Genomic DNA, 12,179 nt, shown 5'->3' with positions numbered 1-12,179 from the left:
CTTTATGTTTTCTCTAATGTACTCTTTATTCTTCAGCTGAATATTTCTCTTCAGATGATGTTTTCTTTCAGTCTGATCAAAGCTGCTTTTCTTTTCCCAAAACTTTACTTGGGTGGCCCTGCCTGGGACATCTGCTCATGGTCATTTCAAACTTTTCTTTCTGCACAACTGCCAACTTTCCCCACGTTTTGTGAAGCCAAGTGAGGCTGAAAGAAGGATCAAAACAGCCTGTCTTCTTGAAACATTTTTAAAAGATGATTTATTTTCCCTAGTGGTATCCAATACTTTGAGAATACAGATTAGGAATTCAACACATTTTCATTGTAGAAGAAAAAAAAAAACAAACCCAAGCCAACTTGTCCATGGCCATTTTCCTTTTTAGTGTTACTTTAAAATGTTGGTTTTCTTGCCAGCTATATGGCCCTGGGCAAACATTGGCACTCTGGACCTTTCTGTTTTCTCAGTTGTAAAATAGGAATTTTATAATTCCCATTTCTCTAGGTTGTTGTGAGGATTAAAGGAGAAAGTAACTTATATATGATGAAAGGGTAAGGGCAATAAGAAGAAGTTGGACCCAACAACTTCCTCTTTTGGCGGCATCTCCTCTATAGAAATGTTTACATTCTTTCCAAGAGCTGCATTTATTGGATATTCACTGCAATATTGTTTGTTATAATAAAAAACTGGAGATGATCTAAGTATCTTCTGTTGAAGGATGGGTAAAGAAATCATGGCACATTTCCACTGTGAAATATTATGCAGCAGTTAAAAAGAGTAAAGTACCTCTATATGGATAGATATGGAAAAAGCTTCAGGGCCTCTTATGTCAATCAAAGCAAGTGGTGGCATAGTCATTTCCTCTATGCTGAAAATAATTACCACGTGTAATAGGCTGAAAAATTATCCCCAAATGCTGTGTGTGTTACCTCATTTAGAAAAAGGACCTTTGCAGATCTGATTTAGGATTTTCAGATGGGGAACTTATCCTGAATTACCCAGGTGGACCCTAAATGCCATCACAAATATGCATATAAGGAAGAGACAGAGGGAGATTTGACACAAACAAAAGAAGAGACCGTGGAGGCGGAGACTGCAGTGATGTGACTACAAGACAAGGAATGCTGACAGCTACCAAAAGCTGGAAGAGGCAAGGTATAGATTTTCCCATAGAGCCTTTGGAGGTAGCACGGCTCTGCTAACACCTTGATTTTGACCCAGTGAAAATGATGTGGAACTTCTGGCCTCCAGAACTGTGAGAGAATACATTTATGTTGTTTTAAGCCAGCAAGTCAGTGGTAATCTGTTATGGCAGCTACAGGAAACTAATACACTGTGACATATGCATATATTATAATGCAAAGAAAAGCAACAGCCTGAGAAGATGCACACCCTAATTGCTAACTGTGGCTTCCTCTGGGGAGGGGAAGGAGATGTTCGATTTTGCCCTGATTTATTTGGTATTACATGGGTTTTTAACAGTGCATATCTACGCATGTAGTACCTGTGTGTTTTTTAAAATAGCAACTGAGACCAAATTAAAAACATATCTAATTGGGACAGAAATTTAGGATCTCACTTCAGAAAATCATCAGATAAAGGTATCTTAGGGGGTGACAAGGCATCATTTGTTTTATAGAAAAGAGGCTCAGTCCTATTGAGCACCCTTAGTTGCAACCATATTGAATGCCTCTCAAAAGGGAGGTTGGCTTATATACCCACTGACTTTTGTCCCCTGTTGGTTGAGGGCTGTCACCAGAGGTGTTAATTTCCCCTGAGCTTCCTGGCACAGCAGGCAAGAAAGCAGGAGCGATCAGGTCCTTGAGGTGGGGACTGGCAGTGCACAGGAGATTGTCTGCTGTGGGGGCAGCTGGAGTCAACTGGGGGCCACGGCGACATAACACGGGTGTGTTCACTATATTCTCTTATTTTCTGGTTTTTTGATGCTCTGGTGTCTGGTGCCTTATGGACTCAGGGAAGGACTGTGCCTCCCAGGGTTAGCTAATTCTTAAGAAGAGAGAGTAATCAAATGGCCTGTGAGCATACCATTCGTGTGCAAACCAACCAGTTCTGAGTCTATATCACCCATCTTCTTTTATCAGGTTTCTGTCTGTATTCTGCCCTATGACCTATAGCCTAGAGTCTGCTGAAATTATTCAATTTCAGTTTGCTTCACTTTCCTTGCTCATTCTGTACTGTGAAAACCACAGTAAAGGCTTCTGCTGCATTTGATGTCTCAATTTGCCTGCCCATCTCAGCTCCTGTGGCCCTGTGTGGCCCTGTGTGGCCCTGTGTGGCATGCCGCACCTCCTGTTTCTAGTGGATTGTGAATGTAACAAAAATTTATTTCATGGCAATTATTTTTGTGTCTGTATGTCTTACCATACCGGCTTGAAACAAATTCTGTGTACATTTTAAAATAATGGAGCACAAAACACATCTGCTGTGTTGGGTCGTGGGTGGGGGTGGCTGGCATTCCAAACAGAAAAGAGCCCTGGAGATTGGAGGAGCCCTCCTCACCAGCAGACTTGCAGTGCCACAGGCCAGGCAACAGTGTTTCCACCTCCCTGATAACCCCTCTTATCTGACAGCTCATTTTGCAGAGAGCTTCTCACGTGCCAGGCACTGTGATAGTCTGGAGATGCAATTGTGAGCCCATGTCCTGCCTGCATGGATCAGCCCATCCATTGAGAGACAGACATTAAATGATCAAATCCAGTACAGAGTGAAAAGGGGTGTGCTTGGGGAGGAACGGTGTGTTACGGGAGCACATGGTGAGGGCATCCAATTCATTGAGGAGTCTCAGGGGAAGCCTTCCTGGGGGAGGTGGTGTCTAAGCTGAGACCTGAGCAATGGAAACAGGAGGAGGGGTCTATTCCAGGCAGAAGGATCAACACATATAAAGGTCTGGAGACAGAGTGGGTCTGGCACTGTCCAGAATTGAAAGAAGTTTGGTATGGCTAGAGCCCTTCTGGCATTTAGATCTTCTCTAAAGAGATTTTGAAGGGTGTGATCCAGTTTGTGGCAAGTGGCCTGCAGAGGAGCAGGAGTGGGAGCCAAGGGAGCGGTTGCAGGTGTCCTGGTAAAGAAGAGGGCACCTGGGCTCAGTCACAGAGGGTCTAATGAGAAATGGACTGGTTCAAGAGCTGTTTAGGGGAAAAAATTGGCAAGATTTAGATGTCTGGGGCAGAGGAAAGGTGGAATGAAGGTCAGGCCCAGATTTCTGGCTTGGGTATCTGGGTGGACAGTGCTACCTTTTAGCCAGATTTTAAACAGAAGGAGGGGCATCCATAGGAGAGGGGATGAGATGGTGCATAAATTATAAAGTGGAAAACTGCTAGGTGACCCTGTGGTCCCTCCCTCTCCCCTTGACTCTTAGAAGTCTAACTGGGATAGGTAGATCACCTTACTTCCTGGTCCATGTCACTCCAAAGGGCTTCAAGGGTGGTCTTTCCAGAAGAATGTTGCTAAGTGATCAGCCTGGAGGCTGCACTCAATTCACACAAAGCTGGTGAATAGATCTTGTGGAAATGTGCAGCAGGAGCAAAATCCTTGGAATTCTCAGGGCTGTTTGGGTGCTGTGTTTCCCAAGCACGGAAGTTGGAAAAAGGTCATTGCTCTGAGGGCCGATTAGTCACTACATTCAGTAAGGGCGCACTCCTTTCTTTTTAAAAATGTGCTATTGAGGACTGCTGGTATAAACACGGCAGCATAAACTCTGCATCCTCACCTTATCCTGGAAACTAGCAGAAAGCAACAAAGAAGATAGAAGACAAAATGCAAATTCCTTTTTCAGCTAAATTAGGAGGCAGTCACCAAAATACTTGGGAACAGCGTAAGCAGCAGCCAGTTTCATGCAGGTGCAGTGTTGGAGGAAGTGAGAAAGAGTGGAAGAGGGAGCCCAAGTTGGCAGATCTCAGAAAGCACCAATGAAATATACCTGAAGGTGAGTGACACGCCTGAGGAGCAGAATCATCATCCCCCACTTGTCTGCAAAAGAGGGTGTGGAAATGGGATGGGGTAAGTTTAGTGGCTCAGAGGATCCAGCTGGACAGTTGGGATTAGAAAAGCAGAGGACACTGTGATACATAAAGAGCCATGCTAACAAGCCATATTTCAGGATGCAGCCTGGCCATGGGGTAGATGAGAAGAAGAGAGTATCTGCACTATGAAAACCAGATGATTTCAAATTCCACCAGAATTTGAAAGGAACTTCTTTCAATTGACTGGTCCAACTCATACAATAAAAAGAGTTCAGCAGCTATACAGAGACACTGTGAGAAAAAAGGAAACAAAGAACAGTAATGTTTCTTAACAGATGAGGGCTGGTCACCTGAAAATGTTACCCGGAAACAGTGGAATTTTGAGCAATCTTATCACAGTGAATTTTTAAAACTTAAAATACCCTCTGTGAATAAATACCACAAAGCAGAAATGCAAGAACTCAAGAAAAAATGGTAAGATGGAAAGATGTGAAATATGAGTTGGAAAGAAGTAGGGAAAAGTGGAAAATAACGGAAAGAGTGAATAAATATTAGATAAAACACAATAAGTCAAATAGAGTATAAAAACAAGAACAGTGAACAAAATGAAATGAAAATGTTTGAAAGGATTAAAGAGAAGGTAAGAAACATATAAGGAAGATAAAGGAGAGCCACCATGTACATAATTGAAGAGCCTAAAGAAAAAAGTAAAAATAAAGTCATGGAATGAAAAAATATTTAATATTTAGTTCAAGAAAATTCTGATGAAATAAAAAGACTTGTGTTTACCTTTTCTAATAGGGCATACTGCATGCCAAGAAAAGCTGACCTGAAACAGTCAACACAGATCTTAGGAATGTTACTGGATATTAAAGAAAAAGAAAGAATTCTTAGGGCAGCCAAGCAGGGTAAAAAATCAGTTTAATCTTAGATTTCCCTTACCGTTACAAAACAGTGGAGCAGAACCCATAAGCTGTTCAAAGAAAGAAACTGTGAGCCAAGTATTTTCTATCTAAGCAACTTGACTTCACGTACGAATGCTGTAGAAAACAGTTTGAACGTGCAAGAAATCAGAGAATATTGTTCCCATGTGAACTTCAGTCAACCAAGAAATAATGGGAAACTGGGGCCAAGGGGACAGGAGTGTACATAGAATATATTTAACTGAATAACTAAGACCTGAATAAATGTGGGTATTAGAGTGATGGAATTGAATGTATATGCTTCCTATTGTACCAATGCAGAAATGACACAAATATAAACAATTGGAAGGGGGATGAAGGCAAAAGTGGGAGAAAGAAGTAATATGCTGTTTACTTCATTAATAATAGCAGAGAACTAAAGAATATCATTTAAAGCTGAGAAATATTAGAAATGTAAACATATTCAATTGTACAAAGATAAACATTAAAAAAGGTAATACTAGTAATGAAAATTGATTGGTAGAGGAAAGAGAGGGGGAGGAGGGGGAAGAGGAAATAATTTTAATATTGTTCTTTTTAGGGGATTAAGAGCTACAGTCTAAAGAACCAGACAACTAAGGGCATATAATAATAAAGGTAATAATTAGGACCCAAATCAAAATGTCCTAAATATTATAAGAAATATACACCAAAAGACAAAGTCACAGTAACTGAAGAGAAAACATAGTATAAGACTTCAAATATTGGGCCGGGCGCGGTGGCTCAAGCCTGTAATCCCAGCACTTTGGGAGGCCGAGACAGGCGGATCACGAGGTCAGGAGATCGAGACCATCCTGGCTAACACAGTGAAACCTCGTCTCTACTAAAAGAATACAAAAAACTAGCCGGGCGACGTAGCGGGCGCCTGTAGTACCAGCTCCTCGGGAGGCTGAGGCAGGAGAATGGCGTAAACCAGGGAGGCGGAGCTTGCAGTGAGCTGAGATCCGGGCACTGCACTCCAGCCTGGGCGGCAGAGCAAGACTCCGTCTCAAAAAAAAAAAAAAAAAAAAAAAAAAAAAAAATTAAAAATTTTAAAAATTTTTTGATGAGAAGGTCAAACTATAAAATATTAAAGAGATTTGTTCTGAGCCAAATATGAGTGACCAGTGGCCTGTGACACAGCCTTCAGGAGATCTTCAGAACAGGGGATCAGACTACAACTGGGTTTTATACATTTTAGGGAGACATAAGACATCAATCAATACATTTAAGATGTACATTGCTTTGGTCCAGAAAGGAAGGACAACTGGAAGCAGGGGTTCCTAGGTCATAGGTAGATTCAAAGATTTTCTGATTGGTAATTGAAAGAGTTAAGTTATTGTCTAAAGACTTAGAATCAATAGAAAGGACTGTCTGGGTTAAGATAGGGGCTTGTGGAGACCAAGGTTTTATCATGCAGATAAAAGCTTCTAGGTAGCTGGCTTGAGGGAATAGACTGTAAATGTTTCTTATCAGACATAAAGAGGCTGTTCTGTCAGTCTTAAGGTCTGTGTTGATGTCAATGCTGGTCAACTGGGCCTAAATTTCAAAGGGGATAAGGGTATAATGAGGCATGTCTGGCTTCCTCTTCCGATGATGGCCTCAACCAGTTTTTCAGGTTAACTTTGGAAGGCCCTTGGCCAAAAGGAGGGGTCCGTTCAGATGGTAAGGGGGCTTAGAATTTTATTTTGAGTTTACAATACAGAAAATATACCACAAAATATAACAACAGAACTAAGACTAAACATGTATGGCATATCAAGTAATATAAATTAGCTAAACCCGCCATAAAGAACACAGAGCTCCCTTGGTGGAAGTGTATGTGGGTGTGGGTGGCGGTGGCAAATGCAGAGCACACAGAGTCATCTCCTAACCCCCCACCCCATGGTAGAACATGAAGGAAGCCCCAGAGCAAGTTTAAGAACCATTGTTCTGTCCCATCTCTGGTAAGCCGGAGAGAGATTCCAGATGCAATCCAGGTTTGGGGAGCAAAGGTTGTCTAGAGGACCACACAACTGACAAGGAAAATATTCTCTAGGCTTTGTCTCCCTGCCCTGTGGTCCTGGAGGCCCTGGCTGAAGTGAGGGGGATATCAGAAGCATGACTTCACCTGATTTCCCCACTGTTTATTTAGCTTGCTGGTCCCCACCCCACCCCTCCTTAAGCAAGGTGTCCAAGCAGGGCTTTGTGGCCCTGGGACATAGACTCACCTGCTGGCTTCACAGAAGCATGAATGCATGGGGTGTCAGGTGATGGGGAAAGATATTTTAGCACGTGGGTGCCAGAGGCCAGAGGGGTTTTCTCTACTGTCTCCTCCCCTCCACCTGTGGGGGAGGGAAGGTTAGCTTAATTGGTCCCTCCAGCAGCAACTTCAGGTAGATGGAAAGTGTCCATTGGCCCTGAGTCACCCTGTATTGGCGTGTCCCGCTGAGTCTTGGGGGATCAGTTCAGAGCTGCAAGGGAGGCTTTGGTTATCATGGTCTTACTGTTCAGGCCAAGGTGGGTGATTGGGTCTCCCAGTGGTGACTGGGCAGGGGCAGAAAACCCTCATCTCAACCCTTTTCTCTGAAAGCCACCCTTAAGGGCCTACATTGACTTACTGGGCAATGGTGGTGTGTGGGTCCTCTTGTGCAGCTTTATTCTGCTACAGGTGCTTGTCATGGACAGGAGGAGGTTCAGGGGAGCCCACAGCTGAGTCAGTTCACCTCCACTGTCCACCAAGAGTTAGCATCACTGGGTATTGGGGGAAGTGAGACCTCAAAGGCTATTTCATCCAACCCAACCCCTTGTAGATGAGGAAGCTGGTCCAGAGAGTGGGTAAAGGTGGCCCCACAGACTGCAGCCTGCTGACTCCTGTCCAGCGTTCCTTCCACCACCACACACTGGCTTCCTGTGGCTGAGGTGTTTGGCAAAAGTGGGGCCAAGAGACATCAGTGCACCATTCATTGAGGCACTAAGAGGGAGATGCTGGCCTCATGTCCAGGAGGCAGAAGGGGTTAGGACAGGGAGAGAACCAGTGTGGAGGAACTGGAGGTAGGAGGCAGCCATGGGCACTTTTTAAGGCTGGGTTGTAACTGAGATTTCCCACTTCCCCTTCCTTTTGATTATTATCTGATGTTCACGGTGCTGAGAAATGTTTTGGTTCCTGCAGAAACTGTCACTGACTTAGAAGGGACTGAAAATACAGACAAATTAGGAAATTCATGAGGGGCGACATTCCTCCAGGCCATGTGGTTGGAAGGAAGGGGAAGGTCAAATGGGTACTGAAGGAGGAAAGGCTCTTTTGTGATTTTTTTTTTTTTTGAGATGGAGTTTTGCTGCTGTCACCCAGGCTGGAGTGCAATGGTGTGATTTTGGCTCACTACAACATTCACCTCCCGGGTTCAAGCGGTTCTCCTGCCAGGTTCAAGTGATTCTCCCGAGTAGCTAGGATTACAGGCACGCACTACCACACCCAGCTACTTTTTGTATTTTTAGTAGAGACAGAGTTTCACCATGTTGGCCAGGCTCGTCTCAAACTCCTGACCTCAAGTGATCCACCCACCTCAGCCTCCCAAAGTGCTGGGATTACAGGCGTGAGCCACCGCGCCTGGCCAGGAAATGCTCTTTTAATTGTAGAGGAAAGAGAACTCAGAGATGATCTGAATTAGGCCTTTTTGGCTGCATGTAGCAGGAGTACCCATGACCCACAGCTCAAGTGTAGAGGGAGAATGGGTTACGTGGATGCTGCTCAGTCCCGAAGAGCCCCAGGCAGTGGCTACTGCTGTTCCTGGGCCAGGCTCAGAACTGGAACCTCGGCTCAGAACTGGAACCGCAGCGCAGAAAGCTGGGCAAGGCTCTTCCTCCTATTTTCATCTCTGGTTTGTCTATGCAATTATTTCCTTCTCTCTCCCTGCAGACTGGCTCTCAACAGAGTATGGCCCACTGCTGTCATCTCTGGCTGGGTGCCAATGGGCCCCTGCTCTCTATTTCATGAGCAGGACAAGTCAGCCTTGCTGATTTATCACAAGCCCATGCTCCCAGGGCTGGGTTGGGGGTGAGGATCTGTTGGTCCAGCATGGGTCAGGATCCAGGATGGCCCCATCAGCTTAGGTCATGGATTGGGGTCCCTGGATAGATATGGCTTGGGTGGATTGTAGGGGATAGAGGTGGCACTTTTGAGAGAAAGCAGGAGGCTGCTGCTGATGGACTTCACCCACATGTCCACTACAGATCCCAGATAATCCTCTTTTGACACCCACAAGGGAGCTTCTCAGAAGAGCAAGCACATGCAGGGAAAAAAGTGGAATCTGGTTTGTTTTGTGGGTGTTGTTTCTTTGACATCTTTATAATTCTGTTTACCTGTGTGCCTTTTCTGTGCATTCCAGCCAATTGCCTCACACTGCATATAGTATCAAAAATCTCTAAGGAATATCTCATGGATTTAATAAGTAAACTTAATTTGGGGAGTTTTTTTTGTGATTTGGACTAGATTTTCCATGCATTTTGTCAGTCACATATCTGTTGAATTCCATTATGTACCAGGGCTCTGCCTATAGGTCTGTCACGTAAAGGCTCGCAGGTACAGAGACTCCCAGCTGCAGGCTTGCACTGCTCCAGACACCGTGTTCCTTCCCTCTTGTGGCTCATGATGCCCTAGAGCAGTGGCTCTCAAGCTTAAGCCCGCATCAGATTTACCCAGAGAACTTCTTAAAACACAGGCTGCCCAGCCCCTGTTTCTGATTCAGTAGTTCTGGGGTGGGGCCCTGAGAATTTGCATTTCTAACAAGTTCCCAGGTGATACTGATACTGCTGGTCCAAGGACTACGTGTTAAGAAATCACTGCCCCTAGGGTGTGTCCTTGCTAACATGTGCAGAGCTGTTGCTGCCACATCTGTGTGCAACCAGCAAGGATGGCGAAAGAGAAAGGCCAGGGCGGCCAACTTCCTTTTAAGCATGTGGGGCTAGCAAAAGTGGTTGGCTGTCATGACATAGTCAGAGACTTGGTCATGTGGTCACACCCTGTTGCTAAGGAGGCTGGCAAAGTCATCTCTGACTGGGTTTCCATGTGCCTGGAAAAGGGTAAGGGCATGTATGTGGGGACATCAAGAGATCTGCCAGAATGGGCCCATGGGATCACATGGAAACAAAAAGAGAAGGCCAGATCTTGGTGGTGGGGACAGATGTGAGAAAAGCCCCTTATGGTGCAAGGTGACGGTGTTGTAATGGCAGTTTATTCAAAGGGAGAATAGGGCAGAAGAGCATGGGTCTGCAGGCCTCAGCAGAGGCTGCCCTAGAAGGAGAAGCAAGCCAAGCTTAAAAGCAGGAGTGCAGTTGGCTGGAGTTGCCCATTTCCTCTCTTGAAGGCAGCCAGCTGTCCCTCCACTTGGGCTGTGCTCTTCTCAGTCTCTCATGAACTGGGCGTCTCCTTTGCTTACCATCCCCATTGTTTTGTGGGTTGGGCTGATATATTTCCCAGGTCTCAAGTTTTTTTTCTACCCTGTCTCCCAGGCATCTTGGCTCTGGAGAAGGCTGCGTGGCAAGAGGCGGCCAGTGATAGCGTTCTGCCTCTTGATGACCCTCTCTGCGATGGCTGTCACCCGCTTTCCCCCACAGCGTCCATCTGCCAGCCCAAACCCTGGTCCCGTGGAGCCTCAGGGGGTAACTGGCACCCCTGCAACCCGTATCCGGCAGGCTTTGAGCTCCAGTCGGAGGCAGCAGGCAAGAAACATGGGCTTCTGGAGAGGCCGTGCTTTGCCCAGGAACTCCATCTTGGTCTGTGCTGAGGAGCAAGGCCATAGAGCAAGAGTGGACAGAAGCAGGGAGTCCCCAGGAGGGGACCTCAGGCATCCAGGGAGGGTCAGGAGGGACATTACTTTGTCAGGGCATCCAAGACTCAGTACTCAGCATGTTGTGCTCCTGAGGGAGGATGAGGTCCGAGATCCAGGAGCCAAAGACCTGGGTCACCCCCAGCATGGCGGTCCCATCCAAGAGACACAGAGTGAGATGGTTGCCCTGGTCAGTCCACTCGCAGGGAGCGACGTGGCAGCTTTACGGGCTTGGAGAGCTACTGCTGGGCTGACATTCTGGCCCCATACAGCAGAAGGCAGGGATCTGCTGGCAGCTGAGAACAGAGCCTTGACTGGTGGGCGACAAGCAGAGAATCCCACCTTGGCCTCAGGGGCTCATCAGTGGCCTGGCTCTGTTGAGAAGCTGCAAGGGTCAGTATGGTGTGACGCTGAGATGCTGTTGAGCAGCTCGAGGACTGGTGGGCAGGCTCCCCCATGGCTGACAGACCACGACGTGCAGATGCTCCAGCTGTTGGCTCAGGGGGAGGTGGGGAGCAAAGCCAGGGTCCCTGCCCATGGGCAGGTGCTACAGGTTGGCTTCTCCTCTGAGGGTGCCCTTCAGGGCATGTCCTCTCCCAGGCTCAGCCAGCTCTGCTCCCAGGGGTTCTGTGGCCTGATCAAGAGGCCTGGGGACCTGCCTGAGGTCCTGTCCTTCCACGTAGATCGTGTGCTGGGGCTACGCCGGAGCCTACCTGCTGTGGCCCGCCGCTTCCACAGCCCCCTCCTGCCCTACCGCTACACAGACGGTAGAGCGAGGCCTGTCATCTGGTGGGCGCCCGATGTGCAGCACCTGAGTGACCCGGATGAGGATCAGAATTCTCTGGCCTTGGGCTGGCTGCAGTACCAGGCCATGCTGGCACACGGCTGCAGCTGGCCAGGCCAGGCCCCATGCCTGGGCATCCACCATACCGAGTGGGCACGCCTGGCACTCTTTGACTTTCTGTTGCAGGTAGGTAGGGTTGGGCAGTGGGGGTAGAGAGCTGCAGAGGTAGGGGTTCCGGGTGGAGAGGCCTGAATTGCCCACCTGAGGTTGGATGGTGACTCTCCCCCAGGTCCTGGTTTTTTGACCACCAAGCACCTGTTTTTGTAATTTTCCTTCCTCTATTTATTTATCCAGTGGTTACCAGAGCCAGCTCATCGGCTCACAAGAGCTGATGGCTAAAATTTTCAGGAATTTTGTACCTAGTTGTGAAACACAGGCATTATGAAAAAAATGAGTTGTAGAAACAATAATAAGTTATATTAGCAACAAAGGTAATAACTACTCAGAATGTGTTATTTCCTAAGTATTTTCCTATCATTTGTGCTTTTGCAGCTTCGTGTCTATGAAATAAATGCTGGCTAATGGTGTGCCACTGCACATCTCTCAACAACTCCACATTTGCTCATGTTGGTAGCTTGAAATCCATCAGGGTGTGAATATCTGTTTA

At 46.5% G+C, this 12,179-nt stretch overlaps 1 protein-coding gene across 5 annotated transcripts in view; it reads left to right on the top strand.

Annotated features, from left to right (window-relative positions):
- Positions 1–12,179, top strand: part of GASK1A (golgi associated kinase 1A) — a 78,353-nt gene that overhangs the window by 41,443 nt on the left and 24,731 nt on the right. For all 5 annotated transcript variants that reach the window (XM_017876334.1, XM_017876330.1, XM_017876332.1 and 2 more), the window contains one exon: positions 10,412–11,698. In XM_017876334.1, the coding sequence (XP_017731823.1) occupies positions 10,412–11,698 (1,287 nt within the window). The remainder of the gene's footprint in view (positions 1–10,411; positions 11,699–12,179) is intronic.

Source organism: Rhinopithecus bieti, unplaced genomic scaffold (assembly GCF_001698545.2).
Source record: "Rhinopithecus bieti isolate Rb0 unplaced genomic scaffold, ASM169854v2 scaffold_9581, whole genome shotgun sequence".
Classification (NCBI taxonomy): domain Eukaryota; kingdom Metazoa; phylum Chordata; class Mammalia; order Primates; family Cercopithecidae; genus Rhinopithecus; species Rhinopithecus bieti.
This window is presented reverse-complemented; position numbering and strand designations above follow the sequence as displayed.